Source organism: Rhipicephalus sanguineus, chromosome 1 (assembly GCF_013339695.2).
Source record: "Rhipicephalus sanguineus isolate Rsan-2018 chromosome 1, BIME_Rsan_1.4, whole genome shotgun sequence".
NCBI classification, from domain to species: Eukaryota; Metazoa; Arthropoda; class Arachnida; order Ixodida; family Ixodidae; genus Rhipicephalus; species Rhipicephalus sanguineus.
In genome coordinates, this window is record NC_051176.1 from 152,421,982 (window position 1) to 152,438,921 (window position 16,940).

Sequence of the window (16,940 nt, forward strand, 5' to 3'; positions counted from 1 at the left end):
TGCGATTTCATTATTGTGGTTTTCGACTGTATTCACAAAAATAGGTGCTGCCCTAATGGAAAACCAGGTGTTCCTTTTCGTGAATTAATTTGTATACATGCATAAATTACTGAAGCACTACTGTTTTTCTTGCATAAAATTTGCCACAAGTAAGAGAGCTCTTATGCACGATGTTTTTCTTACATAAAATTTTTGTTGTGCATTCTGTTGTAAAATGACCTAGACACATTGTTAAGGTTGATGTGCTTGAACAGTGTACATAAATTCTGATGCCATGGTTTTCTTAACCAAACTGACTGGTCAGCATTATATTTGTGCAAACAAATGCATGAATAGAGTTTTTGTTGCAGGTGATGCAAGCGACGCTAAGAAAGGTGCCATGGATGATCTGAGCACACCACAAGCCTCTTCTAATGCCGAGGTAATCACATTATTTAGATATACAACATTTCTGTCATGTTTTATGGTGCACTATAAAGGTGCGGAGGGGTTTTAGTGTATTTTCAAGATCCTTTAACAAATGAGAGAGGCTAGAGACAGAGACTTGACTGCATCAGTAGTACTTCTACCTTCCTATTTTGAATTCCACTTTTTAACCATGTTTGGTATAGCATGGCCATGTTATGATCTGCTTCTGTTTCCTGCATCTCTCTACATGTCTCTTTTCCTGAGTGAAAATATGTGTAATCCCGGCATATTCACTTGCACTTGAATTAAAATTGTACATTCAGCCAAATGCAAATTTACAATTACTGTGTTGCCATTTTCAAGTGCACCCAATTTGACTTAATTACTCTAAATAATTACACTTGAGATTCTTATGTACAGTAAAGGGCTCCTGTTGTTACCCTAGTTTTTAGCAAGTAAACGCCAGACGAAAACAAAATATCTTCAGTATGATCGTTATAACAAATAAGGTTACTTTCAGGTGATTCAATAACTCTTGGTACGGCTGATTTAGACAGCTATTGACAAATACAGTAGAACCCTAATGCAAAGAATACTGCTATAATGAAATACCTACCATAACGAAAAAACTTTGAACCTCTGTCACCTGTGTATTGAATACAGTTGAACCCATTTATACCTATCTCAGATATAACCATCTATCTGTTACAACAACCATAATATGGTGCACTAACGATTTTCCTGTGCTACCCGTTGAATCTGCGTCCAGATATATTGAACATTTTTTAAAGCGTTCTACCTTTACAGCGAACACTTCAGACACTGTCGCGGTACAAATACGGTGCACACGAAGTGAGAAAAATATCAAAATAGACTTTCTGTAGCACGAAAGAGGCATGCTCAGTGTTCCCTGCTCAAGTTTAATTGCAACGAAGATATCCTAAATCAGCGAGCACAACATGCAGATGTTGCATGCCATAAGCAAGGGCACTCACTATCCAGGCATTTCCCTAGGAGCAGAATGGTAGGAAGGGGGAAAAAAAAATAAAGAAAGGAAGGAGAATAAAGCCTGGTTGTCAGCTTTCACTTGGCAGCATTTTATGATGCTGTTCTCTACAGCTACCACCTACGATGAACCAAACAAGGCCTTGGAACACAAGAAGCCCTTAGTGCAATAAGCGATAACCACGATAACTTTTTGTCGCATAAAAGTGAACTTCACCCATAAACTCGCTGGTGCCACAGTGTGCCACAAAAGGTCTTCTGCCTTTTTGGTAACTGCAGAGACTGGTCTGTCAATGATTCTGACTTCACGCGATTGCGGCAGTGCCTTTACGGATAAGCATTAGAAAAGAGCAAAGGTGAGGTAAAGGCCACCGACAAATGTGCTATTGCGACTTACTGCTGACAGCCCTATCACTATAAGCACCTTCAGCTATCTGCTTGGCTGCACGTGTGGTGTAGTGCTACTCTAAGCATACTGCAGGCTTTTAACCCTTTGGCTTCCGTGCCCTCCGCGGCTGTTCCTGCCTGGTATTCTGCGGTAAAAGCCCGCAGGCAGCATGAGTCGGTGTATATAAATTGCAATAAAGTCTGCAAAAGACTTCACAAAAGAACAAACCTTGCTTTATTCTGTTCGCAATGCTTCACTGCATCATCTCTTCTGTGTAAAGCGACTGCAGCAGCTCTTATGTGTTCAGAATGTGTGTTCAGAGTGTGCTGAACACACCTTCTCTTCATCACTACCACTTTCATTATTTTGGTAGTGCCTCTCGTCTAACAGAACATCGTCATCATAACAGACGTCAGATTCGGCGTCACTGTCAAGCACAAGTTTAAGAATTGCTTCTTCCGTCAAACCACGTTTTTTTACGTGACGCCACATTTCGTACAAGACGGGAACGCGAACCTTTCGCCATTAAAAAAAACACACACATGCATGAAAGCAGCTCCAGCAGTGGACAACTATGCCGTTTGCTTGATATGTTCTCCGCTAGATGGGCAAACATTAAACAATGTGCTGCCATCTATGAAACATCATCAAAAACAGCCATTTTCTAAGCAGCAGGCGCAGCCGGCGGTTCACCGGTCAACGTTCAAAGCGCTTTTGGCCTCAGCCATTACGCACGGTGGATCGCTGGCCGCGGAAGTCAATGAGTTAATAGGCGACAACCTAAGTGCACCATGCTGCCATTCGCAACTTCGCTTTCGTTGCGTTGTGCGAGATCACTTGATCATGAGATCAAGTGTGTGCTGCTTTGTAGAAACGAAAGCAGCTCGCTGTTGCTAAGTTGAGCGGCGCGGGCACCGAGAAACCTCACTGCACTGACAGCAAGTGTACTGAATGCTTTTATTAGGCACCAACCAGGTGCTTCGTGCCTCATTGTGCAGGGCTGCCAGAACATTGTAGAGACGTGGAGTGCGCATCATTTGCTTGGAGCTTGTCGTCGCAACGTTGACTCAACAGGCTACTCGCTGCACCCATGCACAGTTACCGCAGCCACACAACTCCTTGTGCACTCAGCCTAGCGTGGCTGATGCTATAAAAGCCATTATGGCTCGTGGCGATTTTGAAGTCGTCTAGGAGAATTTCTTCGCGGGCATTGTGCGCTCTCTTGGTAGTGGCAGATTCGATTCATTGCAAAGGCCCTTTAATTCACTTGAAAGCACGCAGTGGCCATCGCTTCATCAAGTGAAAAGGCTTAACTTGACACCGAAGGGTTGTTAAACGAGCACTTTGTAATAAAACTGTGAAAAAAAGAGTTGGTCACTGGTTTGTGCACATTTTGAACGGCGAGTGCATATACAACGAACTGCTGATGCAATGACAACTTTTTGCGGCACTTTCAAGTTCATTATAAATGGGTTTGACTGTATAATAAATATGAAAGAAATCTCTTTAAAACGACTAATTGTCTTAAGGGTACTTTTGCTTTAATGAACCAGACAAGGACTTAAAGGGGTCATGAACCACTTTTCCAAGTAATGATCTAATGGCCTCAGTATCGGAGTGTACTGCCTCCCGAATCGATTGCCGCAAAAATTTCTCGAATCCGTCAAGAATCAGCGGAGTTACGGGGGTTTGGCGCACGCTCCCAGCGCTTTCTCTCTTTTCTCGTGCCGGCGAGCGCACTGGAAGCTAGACAGGGAGGGATGGCATGGGGGAAAGAAGTTACGCCAGCGCGCGTCATGAAACGCGATCGCTCTCCCGCTGTGATTCGCTTGCGCGAGTGCGGCTACCGTGTACTGAGGAGTGCGGCGCCGGCAAGTGGTGGCACCCCGCGGCAAGAAGCGCATCTGATCCGAACGCCGCTCTCGATTTACGTCGGCTATCGGCCAATAAGCATGCTATGTCTCTTGCTACGTACAGCGGACAGACGCCCCGCCCACCGACGAGAGTGAGAACCGGCCTCTGTTTGAAAAGAGGGTGCCTGGGGAAACGGCAACTTCGCGCTCCGCTTGTGGCCATTACGCGGCGCGCACGACTGTAATATTTGGCAGAGCAGTTCATAGCCGTGTCAGCTTTCCGCAGGATGTGTTTTTTCAATCAGCCCAAGGGGTGCTTCATGACCCCTTTAAGCTTGCTCAGTGCTTCCCCAAAATTCTGGTCGCAACTCGACAATTCTGCATACGCTTGTGACTTCCTTCGCAGTGTTAGGCCGCATCACAAGACCCATGTCTTCATGTGATATGCTCTTTCCAGTGATTCCACTCCTGCGCCAACTGCGCCAAAGTGCGCCAAATTGTATTTACTGCGCCATCCTGATAATATTGACGAAATTGCGCCAAACTGCGCCAAAGTCTCGGGTTTGGGGCCGTCTATCACCGGCAGTCGCACGGCCGGCGCGTCAGAAGATGTGCAGCTTGATCTTGGGGCTAACAAAGTCACAACCATGGACCAAGAATTATTCCGCTGAATAAATAGCGCTCGCGCGTGCGTCCCGAGTAAGCCACGATGCCATGCACAGTGCCGACGCAGCTTCTGTTCTGCAAGTCGGCTCGACAGCAAAATGCGCTCTCCGCAGAGGCTCGTGACGTCTAGGCCTATAGGTAGCGAGAAAGTGCGACGGCGATTCATCAGCGGACGTCGTCTGTTCTAGAAACGCTACTGATAGCTCGTTTCAAGCGTCGCATGGCACGTAAGGAAAGCAATGTTCAGTAATAACTACATGTGTGCTGCTAAAATGTCTGTCACTTCTGTTTCCGGACATCGCGGAATGAAATCTGGGATCGCTAGCAGTAGATATATGGGACAGTATCGAATTTTCCTTGCTTCGGTCTATGGAAGAGCACGCGAACGGTGGAAATGCGTTCACATGCACTTTTCCTCAGATATACCTTTATCCATGGATCTTCATTCGGAAGAGCTTTTTCGTAATTGCTTATACCAGCACGTCCGAGTGGTCCGAGTTTGTAATCACTGTGCGATAAATACCCCCTAAAAGGCCCTGCCCTTTCGAGCTCACGTGCTAGGGTTCCAATTCGAATTTTTTGCTTGCTTTTTAAAAATGTCATCTCATTAATAAAAGCATATCTCCTGGTCGGAGCAGCCGCAAATGCGCAGCTGTCAGTAGCGGGCCCGTCGCTGACGGCCCACAGTGAAGCGGCTACCCCATGTTACACGTCCGCCCCCTTGCTTTCGGGGGTCAATAGCTGACGGTTAAAAAAACTCAGTTTCGCTTAAGGGCGAAGCAATGAATGCGATACCAACAAATTGTATTGTTAAACGAAGTAAGGCTAGCAGCTAACTCTTTTGGATCCGATCTCGCGTAACTCAACAAAACACTGGTTTAAGGGAATATGGCCGCTCCAGGAACCGAAGCGTTTTCTTGCTCTGAGTTCTCTAAACACGAAGTAAGTGTTGAGAGCACAGCAAGTTTACGAGCCGTCTCCTGATGCCTTGAGATGGCGCGCGTGCAAGCAACTGCGCCCTTCGAACGATGCGGTCCCCTCGCACCCCCCCCTCTCCCCTGGCGTCCTTTCATGCTCCTTACGAAAGACGGGCGGGGTGTTTCCATGGTGGAGGACAGTTTGGTATGTAAGGCCAGGTTGTTAACGTTCAATACGCAATATTAATGCGAAAGCATCAGATGCTTTATCAAACACGAAAATTGACCATCGGCGGCTTCAATCGATTGATCCAAAAAAAAATCATGTGATGGCGTCATCATCACGTCATAGATTGTCAAAACTTGTGACGTCATCATGGCGTCGTATATCGTGATGTCACGTGATGACGCCATCACGACATCGTCGCTTTACACTGCTTCCGTAATCGGTGCGCCGATCGTGGAGCTAGCGCAAAACTAGGTGAGGTGCAGATAGTTTGTAGAGAAGGAGGGGGAGGATCAACCCGTCGATCGAGAAGAAAAAGAACCTGGCTTTCGCCTTGGAGTTTTCTTAGGGGAATGCATTAGGGATAGTTTGGCTCTTTGGCATTGAGGCACTGCTGTACATCACGGCGTTTGTCTACAATGCCTGCTGATAACCACGTAGATGTATTTAGAGTGTTATTTCATAAAGTGCAATTTTATTGATCCGGTATTCTGTTTATTTGCTAGTGTTGAAAATAATCGCCGAAGAGGTTAATCCAGAACACTCAACTGCATGAGCCTTTTTTTTTTGCGAGTGAAATATGGAGTTCTCCTGAGATGATTTTTTCCACGAAATTTGCAATGAATCGAAATATTTCTAGCCTTCATAAGAGCCCCATAGTCATATTCCGGTGCTTGAAAGTTATTGCAATATGCTTCTGTAGTGCACTCCAGGATGTAAAATTCACTGCTCCAGAGTGCTCCCAGATGCAAAATTATCTGCTCCAGAGTGCTCTATGGTGAAAATTTTGCTGCTCCAAAGTGCTCCAAAACGGAAATTTTGTTGCTCCAAAAATTGCTCCAAATCAGAAGTCCTCGGTAGCATCACTGTCCTTCCCCTATAGTCACTGACTGAATTCAGTCTCGAAGAGAAGTGCCAGAAATATTTGAATCGTTAAAACATGCAGAGCTTTATACACAAGTCACTAGATCCCCCCCCCCCCCTCCTCTAAAAAATTATCATATCCTCAGATCATCACTTTTGAGGATAAAGTAAATTTTGCTCAACTAGTGGAAAACTCATTCGCATCCATGAGCGAAGGCACTCTTAGCACAGTGCCGGGACTGCTGTCACCCATCAATGCAACAGGTGCTAGTCACATTAAATATTGCAAATAGGATAATATTTTTGAAAGAAATCACTGCTGCAAAATTATGGCCCATTCCTCAACTGTCATGCTGTCACTACCTGACAAATAAAGTAGTCGGTGCATGCGCCTTATTTTCGTCCCTTGTACGATAAATGTTGACTATGCTGTGATTGGTTGAATGACCGTGTACTGCACAATTATCTAAAAGCATATAATATTGCTGCACTAGTTCGAATACTTAACTTTGATGAATTTTAAGCGTTTAATCATAATAAGAAAAAAACATGCAGACATGGAAAGAAAAAGGGACAGTAGGAAGGCTCTTACTTTGTCTTTCTGTGTCTGCATGTTTTTTTCCTTTTTCGCTTAAGCACTGGAAATGCAAAATGTGCCACTATCATTGTCCTCCACTCTCCTTCATTGCCCTCGTTGGGTGCAAGGATACGATCGGCAACATGTTAAGTTGCTCGGAAGAAGTTCAAGTCATTGCTTAACACATAAATGAACTAAAGCTTGATGCGTAGAATGAAAATTGCATGACAAATTATACAAAATTTAGCTTTGACAACCTTATCACTTGCCTTGGCTTGTTTCAGGCCTTGGTCACTTTCGGCAGGTATTTAGACAACTGTTTGATACTTTTGGACTAGTAACGTGCTGTGCAACCATTAACAAAAAACGAAAAAAAAGGACAGGGTGCATACTGCCAACAAAAAAAAATTGGCCACATATCTGCGTGCTTTGCTGCAAATGTCGTCGAAAGACGATAGTCTTCTGCCGGCTGTACTACACGAGTCCTCCTCCTCTATCTCATAGCGTCGCATTTTCAGGTCACCCTAAGAAACGCTAGGGCTTTTATAATTACGTGTCTATGTATTTTATAGTAAAGGAACACACCACCTAATACTTACATATTGATGTTGCACCTCAGATATGCGTAATATTTGCTTTTTGATCGACAATGTTCACAAGTATGAATGCCGTTACCAGTTCAAGGTGGCTGGGCGTTCAGCAAGTGCTTAAACTTTGGCCGGGTGGCTGAATCGTGTGACAGACAGACAGACAGACAGACAGACAGACCAAAATTTATGCATTGAAGTATCCCAAGAAAGAGAGTCTTTAAAAAGCCATTACATAGGCATCCATATCACATGCACCACCTGTAGGTGCAATAACCAAACATTCATCTTTCCAATACAGGTGGTGCATGTGAAATGGATGCCTATATTTTATTTTATTTTATTTGTTTATTAAAATCCTCGGGGCCAAAGGCATTGAAGAGAGGAATGGTTACAGCAAATGACAGGAAAAAACAACAACATAAAAGCAGATGAAACGTGTCAGTGTAGAGGATTCCAATTATACAGCTTTAGTTAGGGTTAACGATGGCATAAAATGTGATCGCAGAAAAGTGATAAAAAAACGCCAGGCCTGCGTATAAACCGCAGCACAGTCACAGCGAAAGCTGGAAGAGCGGCGTTTCTAGAGCTGGTTGTAAGTTCTCTTGGGGCTACTAATACAAGTATCCACTACGCCATAAATCATAATTTTTGTGAAGTTGGGAAGCACCTACTAAGCCATTATTCGTCATTCTGCGGAGAAGCGAGGCACCAGCTACACGTCTGTAAGGCATTATGTGCACTTTGTTGACGCGACGACTGATGGCGATGAAGAATTATGGTTCTGCCCTTTGTAATGGGTTGGAAGCTTTAAATGGCCCACCAGTTATGCAATTTGCATTGGGTGACGCCCGGTTGTTATTTCCCTCTCCGGCCTTGCTGTATAACATACGTTGACGTGGGAGCGCGAGGGAGAGGGGGGGGGGGGGGGCGAAGAACTTTACTGAGACCCCGAGGAAATGGATCATGCGCTTATGGGCTTCCTTGGCAACCAATACAAGTGCCCTCGCAAGGAACCCCCTACGCTATAAATCAATGTAATTTTTGAGAATAGGGAAGCAGGCACTATGCCATTTTTCGTCATTCTACAGAGAGCCGTGGTACCTGCTAAACGCATGTAAGGCATTATGCGCTTTGTTGATGCTGTGCCTCATGACGATGAAGCATTATGGCAGAGCCCTTTGTAATGGGTTGGAAGCATTCAACAACCTACTCGTTGTGCAATTCGCATTGTGTGACGCCTGGTTACAGAATTCGCGTTGTGCGACGCTTGGTGCTTATACTCTTCTACCACGCTATATTGCATATGCTAATGTGGTTCCTTCCCGACGTGAAGCCTGTATAGGACCTTTTTTCAAAGCAGTTTCAAGCACCGGCATGGCTCAGAGGTTGAATGCTGGGCTCCCATGCAAAGGGCCCAGGTTCGAACCTCGTTCCCTCCTGGAATTTTTTTCTTATTTCGTTTTTTTTTTTTCTTATTTCGAGCGATAGTGGTTACGGACACCGGCGGCGGCGGACAACTACGGCACCAAAAATGGCCGCTGAAATGATCTCATAACAGCTTTCGCTGTAAAAATGTGCTAAGGTTACAAATACGTAGCAAGAGAACAAGGCTTGGATAACAGAATGTGCTTAGGTTACACATGCAAAGTAAAGAAAAACAAAAGGCTTCGATTATACAATGTTAGCTAAAGCTGCTTGAAATAAATTGTTGTCATGAATTGATACGACATGTGGAGGAAAATCTGCCGTGGTGGTGTAGCGGTTACGGTGCTTGGCTGCTGACCCTGCGGCCGGTTTGATCCCGGTCGCGGCTGTCGCATTTCGATGGAGGTGAAATACTAGAGGCCCGTGTACTGTGCGATGTCAGTGTGTGTTAAACAACACCGGATGGTCTAAATTTCTGGAGCCTTCCACTACAGCCCAGATATTAATTATTATTATTATTATTATTATTATTATTATTATTATTATTATTATTATTATTATTATTATTATTATTATTGGGTTATTATTATTATTATTATTGGGTTGTCTGTTTCACACAATGAACAGTTGGTAGTCTGCATTCTATCCTGTCTCTCTCTCTCTCTCTTTTTTTTGTTCATTGCTCGGCATGTTGCTAGTTTAATATGAACGAACTGACTAGCTTGCGAGAAAGCTTTACTGGTAGTTTTGTTTTTAAAAGGTGTCGGAGACATATTAGAACTCAAATGTTGCTATGTCTGTTTGACTCTGTGGCCAAATTAGCATCTAAACACAAGGCTGGTGTCTGAATTATTGCACAGTGCACTTAATCCAAAATTGGCTCATCCTATTAAGTGTATGGGGCCAGTGGTGGTGCCACGGAATTGTCGAATAATCAGGCATGTCCATATTATTGGTGCCTGCATTATTGGTTGGCGGCTGTACCACATGCACATCCAAATTATTTTTTTGCCATTGAGCTGGTCAGCAGCAAATTGCCCATCCGTCCTGACGCAGCTGGTGAGTTTGGTGCACATGTGAGCCGCAGCTGAATTGCACTTGATCCTCAAGAATTTCCACCACGTGCGTGACACTACACATGCATTGCACTGAGTCACAGTGAAACTACTGCTTACTGTCACTATTGTTGCGATTGTGGATGATGACCGCACTATTCTGAAGACACGTGTGGGCAGTGCACACTGAGCAGCGATGCTGCTTGCTGCAAACACTGCAGAAATGGCCGCGGTCGCTATCATTACAATCGTCAATAGCAACCACACAACTGTGAAGGCATATGACCGTGGTGGCATCATGCGTGGCAGTAGCAGAGATGGACTAAAGGCAGTAAGGTCATAAAAAAGGAAGCGTATTGACTTCCTTGTTCTCTGAGGACTGTGGTGGCGTGGACTCTGGCACTAATTTTGGTTTCTTGCTAGCACAGTTTTTGCATTGCACATTTGTGGCACTTGGCATGCTCCGAAGGTTGCAGAGATAACAACTTAGGCTGTGGCCAAGTATGTTCAAATTAGCAAGAATTCAAAGACAATAATGAATACGTGTGCCTTGACTAGAGGACAAGTCATAATTACTGAATTTTCGAAGGTTGCGTGGTCTCTACATAAACTTGCGCTGCAAGAAAGTTCTGCAACAGCAAATTTTTCTGTCCATCTCGTCAATTTTATTGTCGCGTCATTTGACAGTGGCACATTTGTTGCCAGCTATGGTAGTTATTAATAGGGGTGTGTGAATATTCGAACTTTTGAATATTTTTCTAATAGTGTTTGCTATTCGATTTGCACCACAATATTACTATTCGAAGTACTGTATATTTGAATTTCTGGAAAATAAATATGACGGTTTCATTTCCTTAAAATCAAATCGGAGCACTTCTAAATGATGCACGTTTGCGAATTTCAACCTATCAAAAGGTTAACCGCCATTGCCAGACCCTGACACTATTTTAGACAAGGTAGCATGCAGACTAGAAAGAGTGCAGTGTAAAAATGCGAAGCGCAGCATCTACATATATCATACTGAATCGAATGTAACGCGCACCCAATTTTCAAGTTCTGAATAAAAATGCATCTGTGCGTCATGTTACTAGATCTTTTAAAACTGTGGCATGCCGCAATGTTGACGGTCAGAAGGAAAAAAAAAAAGGCAAGCACAGTGCACCTTCATATAAAGTGAAATTTACCTGCCATGGTGGTCTAGTGGGTATGGTGCTCGACTGCTGACCTGAAGATCGCGGGATGGAATCTTGAACGCGGCGGCCGCATTTTCAATGGAGGCGAAAATGCTTGAGGCCCATGTACTTAGATTTAGGTGCACATTAAAGAGCCCCAGGTAGTCGAAATTTCCGGAGCCCTCCACTACGGCATCCCTCATAATCATATCGTGGTTTTGGGACGTTAAACCCCAACATTTATTATTATTATAGAAAGTGAAAATTTTCTGCTGGCAGTTCCTTTCCTTCCATGATCCAGTTTTGCACGCTTTAAGGTCGCTTCTGGATACGCCTCGATCGCGTCCCGTTTCAAGGGCCGTTACTTTGACAAGCTCTGTCTACACGGAGCTGCTTGAGAATGCCTGCATGCTTGTCATCGAGATCAGGTTATTTTCTCATTTTCGGCCCCTAGAAACTTTTCCTGGTTGACAGGCAGCTGAAGATTTCCTTTCTTTGTTTGCACCACTCACAGACACAGATTTCGGGCTTGCAAAATAGACTCGACATAGCTGTCCTCAGTGCAGGAAATTTTTCTTTGCTATGAACTTTCATAATGTAAGGGGCACGTCACCATTTCCACTCCTCTGGGAACAAATTTGACTCAGACAGGCTGTGATACCGTAGTCAAGCACAAAATGAGCCTGTTTTAATATGCGTTCCGTCATTTTGGGATGGCGATATCATTTAATCTGCCATTGGCCGTCGGCTGTTGCTAATGCCCATACGTGGTTTCGATTTCGTACTCGATAGACTCGTTTTGTGAAACGTGCTTTCCGAGTAATGCCTTAGCACAGTGAAATGAGTGCAATATAAGATTCCATAGTATCGCCAGAAAAATGGCGAAATATTAAGTTATCTAGGCTCGTGGCAATACTGCACGTTGCGTCACCCGCATCGCTATGCGACAGCTAGCAGCACAGTTTCGTTTTTATGCAGCGGACAGTGTGCTGCCACCAGGGGTACAGGCTGCTGTGCAAAAGGAATTGTTTTCTTTTTGGCCATGTTTTGCACTACATCCTAACACGAAAGCGTCAGGTTTGCAAAAGCGCGCACTTGTCCAGAGTCCACAAAAGCCGTATGCGGAAAACATGTGACCTCTCCCACCGGCACTGATACCGGTGCCATCTTGTAAAATGTTGTCGACACCAATTTGGTTGTACCAAATATTGTAAATAAATACAATTCGGCCTCTGCATTCCCTCATTCTTTATAAGGCGTCTAGGGAACACCACTTAGCAGCACCCCTCCGTTTCACCAACCTAGCTAAAAAGAAACACTTTCAAGGGGTCCTGACACAAAATTTTGCGGCCGAGATAGCCTGCGGGATCGATTCCCGTGAACATGCGTATATAATCTGCAAAATATCGACAGCGAACATAGCTTGGAAGGTATTTTACATGAATTTTGAAGTTTGCGTGCGCGATCGAGCACCGCCACCTCAAAAGTGATCCATGGTGACCCTCCTACTTCCCTCACATCCACACTGCAGTCAATACAACAAGTTATGATGACGTCATAGCTGCCATTTTTCTTCTTGCCGCGTTTGCTCTAGCCGACTACTACGCGGCGGCTGCTCACGAGTCCGTGGCTGCGGTACACGTGTTGAAAGTTATGTGTTTGGCGACACGGCTGTCCAGTTTCCTGTTCGAACGTACTTCTTGATTTGTACCGTGCGGAAGTGCGTCACAATTCTGCGTGCTGACGTGGTTGAGCGTTGCACACGCTAGGTGGTGATAGTTGCACCCGGCAGCTTGTCGTTTTTGGAGTTCTCTCAAACTGAAACTGAGACTGGTCGGTAATGAGGAGTCTATAATTAATTATATGTCGTGCGCCCCAGCAAATGATGTGCCGTGTTATGACTAACATGTCCCATGCAAACGCCGAGGCCAAAATTTTTGTGTCAGTGCCCCTTTAATGTTCCTATCTCTAACTCGTAAGAATATGCTTAAGAATCCTCTAACTTTTTTTCTGTAATTTCGCTTCGAAGTATTTGAAAAGTATTAAAGAACTATTCTAAAATTATTCGATTCGCACTCGAACTTTATTATTTGAATTTGCTTCGCACCCAAAATTTTTCTATTTGCACGGCTCTAGCTATTAGCTAAGTTACAAATGTGAGCACTGGTTGAAGTGCAGCTTGCTTTCTAAGAAAGCGTATGTCCAATAAAGCATGGCATCTGGGTGATCACCTGTCCAAATGAGCAGAAATTGTTCCATTGGCAACTTGCTACAGTCCTGCTTGTTAAGCTCAGCACTAAAGCTTGTCGAGGATACTGTATTCACCAGATTCTAACGCATACCCAACTTTTGTGACTTCATTGTATGAAATTAAAGAGCACGTGAATGTGATGTGCACTTGATTTATAAAAGAAAACTATGGCATGCCCCTATGTTGACATTTGGAAAAAAAAAAAGTAGACAAACACACATTCCATTCATAGAAAGGGAATGATTTAGCTTCTGGTGGCTTTAAAGGGGCCCTTCTTCAAGTAATCATCGAATGGCTTCATTAAAAGAGCTTATTGCCTCGTGAATTGACGGCCGCAAGAAATTTAAAATCCGTCAAGTACGAGCAGAGTTGCAGGGATTTGTCACATTCGTCAAGCACTTCCTCTCCTTTCGTACCAGCGAGCGTGCTGAAGGGGATGACTAGGCTGATGTGTCCGTTTATCAGCACGTGTCATAACCTTGAGCATTTTTTTTTTTGACCGTGCTGCCTACTTTCAGTATGATCATGTGCGAATGCATGGGCACGGCGCAGCATTCCGCGGTGGCCATGGTAATATGCAGCTCACGCTCAAATCAGCCAATGGCTGTGGACTTTGCGTTTATGGCGCGGTCATTTGCGTTTATGGCATCATTTGTCCAGAGAAGAGGGAACGATTTCTAGTGGACTTTGAGAATTAATTGTAAGTTCCAGGCCGCGTCCTGCGCTCTAAAGTTTGGCTCGCATGCTCTCTGAACCCTTGACTACCGATCGGCAGCGTTTTCTGACCACGCTGAAAAAGTGTTGCACCCTTTAAGATCACTTCTGGAGAGGCCTGAATCGCGTGTCGTTTCAGGGGTAGCTACCCTTGCAAAGAGTGATCATGGGCATGTGGTTTACATGGAGTTGCTTACTAACAAGGGAGCGTGTAGCGTTGTCCAGATGTAATGGTAACAATTACTGAAGTTATATCTTGTGTGTTAGCAAATAAATGCAGCCTGTTAAAGGCTTTTCTCATTCATGTTTAGTGGCACAGCGGGTTGATACACGGTGCACTGTGCTTGGGCCTGTGGTGGCCTCAATTTGAACCTCACAAGGTTTGTTCTTAGTTTGGTTTTTGTTTTTGGAAGTAACTCAATATTCACTTTATTTGGAGCCATTAATTTTTAAAGAATCGCGTTGTTTCAGCAGCGGGCTCCCCAGCTGAAGATCTTCCCCTTTGTTTGCACCACTCACGGGCACAAGTCTTGGGCATTAAAAAAAGATGTACCGCAGCTCTGCCAGCAATTGAGGCAGCACTGCTGCAGCAACTTCTGTTGTGTTTATGTATCTACTGATCAGTCCCACTGTTATGGGAAGACCTTATCCTGGTAGGTTCTGGGCATCCGGGCACTATCTGCGAGTCTGTCACCCACCTTTATCAAATGTGATACCAAATACAGTAGAACCCCGCTGATACGTTTTTGAAGGGACCGTAGGAAATAAACGTAAGAGACGGGAAACGTAAGAGCCGAAAAACAGGAAAAACGGCAAAATATTTAGTGGTACAGAATTTTATTTCAATTCTTACGAGCAGCACGAAAATTGGCGCGCTCAGCCGCGATCTAGTCGATGGATAGAAACGCGGAGCTTAGGACGGCCTTATCCACAGAAATGTAATCAACGTATGTGATTTTTTTAACACCAACAGCTGTAGGCATGAAAGAACTAAGCACACGCAATCACGACCGGCGCGGCGAGTCCGACCGCGAACCGCACGCACGACCATGCGAGCTCCAACCAGCTCGAACTCCTCCCGTTCTCCGAAAAATAACGATGATGATGAGTCTACGCCAACGCGATGGCAGAAGTGAATGCCAATCTCGAAGGCCTTGCTTTCGCAAGCAATTACGTCATACACGCCATGTTTGTGCAATGCAAATCTCAGAGGCTATGCTTTTGTCAATAGTAAATGCCAATCTCGAAGGCCTTGCTTTCGCGAGCAGTTACGTCATAGACGCCATCTTTGCAATTTGAATCTCGAAGGCCATGCTTTTGTTTGCATCAATTGAAAGATTCTGTTGCTTGCGCCTCTCATGCGGCTAATATTACGGTCAAACGAGGCCAAGCTGCGTGAAAATGCACCATGGCCGCTCTCTTTGGTAGTCACTCGGTCGGCTCCGGGCGCACTTCGCGACGTATCATACGGGAACGGTCCGACAGTTACGACGTAACAGCGGGGTTCCCAATACATTGTATCCTATGGGAGCTATGCCGGGACCGGCGGAAAACGACGTAACAGCCGGGAAAACGCAGCAGTGATGAACGTAACAGCGGGGTTCTACTGTAGTGGGTATTTCATTTGTAAATTTGTGCTTTCAAATATGTACACTCCTCTAAAAATTGCTGAAGATATTTAGTTTATGTTATAGCCTAATAATTGGATAAAGCAGTACATAGACATAAAAAGCTTATGTGTACCATGTAGCTTGCTAATGCTCGTATCTGTTATGTGAATTAGCTACTACTTCATTACCTTTAACTCGGTGATTTTAAGCTGTTTCATGAAAATAGCTCTGCCTTTATTTTTTCTTCCTTCTTCAGAATGCGAAACCAACGAAGCAAGAAACACCCACTGATGCTCAAAAGCAGCAACGGTCTGGCAGTGACATGGATCAGGATGCCTTCTTTGAGCTGCTAAGCGAGTTCCAGAGCAAGCGTATGGATGATCAGCGCTGTTCTATCACACCGCTGGAGAATAAGGAGAATGTATTGCCCAATGGATCACCTCCATATCCCAGCCCAACAAGTTCAGGTGCGACTTATTAGGTCTCCAGCTTGGTGAAATTTAAATGGAAAATGCATTCGCGCATATATGTGCCTGTTTCAGTCGCCAAGCCCATTGTATATGTTGTATATTGTTGCAGGCCCAGAGGACAGTGCTAGTGTTCGGGAGGAACTGCTTGACCTGATAGTAGGCATGCAGAGCCGCCGCATGGATGAACAACGCACCAGCCTTCCACAGCTGCCAGGTCTGCGCCGCAACAACCACAACAATAATAGCCTGCATCACCATCACCGCATGTCTGTTGGATCGGTGCTTGAGGATGACTTCTTTGACATGATTGTACGGTGCCAGGTGAGCAAATACAGCAGATATACTTTCTGAGCAGGTATACTTTCTGCTCAAACACAAAGAAGTAACAACTGTGACAGTTGTTAGTTTGCGCTCATTCTGTGTGTGTTCTTTTCGTGCGTCCTTTGTGCTTGAGCAGCACGCTGCAAGTTTCGGGCTGCTTGCTGTTCTTCGCGTGACATTCCAATTTGTTGCTTTCGCATTCATTGCTTCGCCGTTGCAGCGAAACAGTGCACAATAAATGCTCAACTACCTCTGTGAAGACACGTTTCACTTTCATGTTATACTGATTCCTATGATGGAGGGATCAGCCTTGATTTTTAAGTGCGAAGCATTTCTTAGTGAACTTCTGTGAATTTGAGCGTATCTATCTATCTGTCTATCTAACCGCCTACGACTTTGTGCTCTCCTGGCCGTTTAGTTAATGGGAT

The 16,940-nt window shown here is 44.6% G+C and overlaps 1 protein-coding gene across 2 annotated transcripts in view; it reads left to right on the forward strand.

Moving 5' to 3' along the window:
* The window catches only part of LOC119400455 (G-protein-signaling modulator 2), a 77,707-nt gene that overhangs the window by 44,940 nt on the left and 15,827 nt on the right, over positions 1-16,940 (forward strand). For both annotated transcript variants that reach the window (XR_005185094.2, XM_037667504.2), the window contains exons 9-11: positions 351-421; positions 15,978-16,188; positions 16,301-16,512. Coding sequence is in view for 1 of the 2 variants with exons in the window: in XM_037667504.2 (XP_037523432.1) it covers positions 351-421; positions 15,978-16,188; positions 16,301-16,512 (494 nt within the window). In the remaining variant the exon portion in view is untranslated. The remainder of the gene's footprint in view (positions 1-350; positions 422-15,977; positions 16,189-16,300; positions 16,513-16,940) is intronic.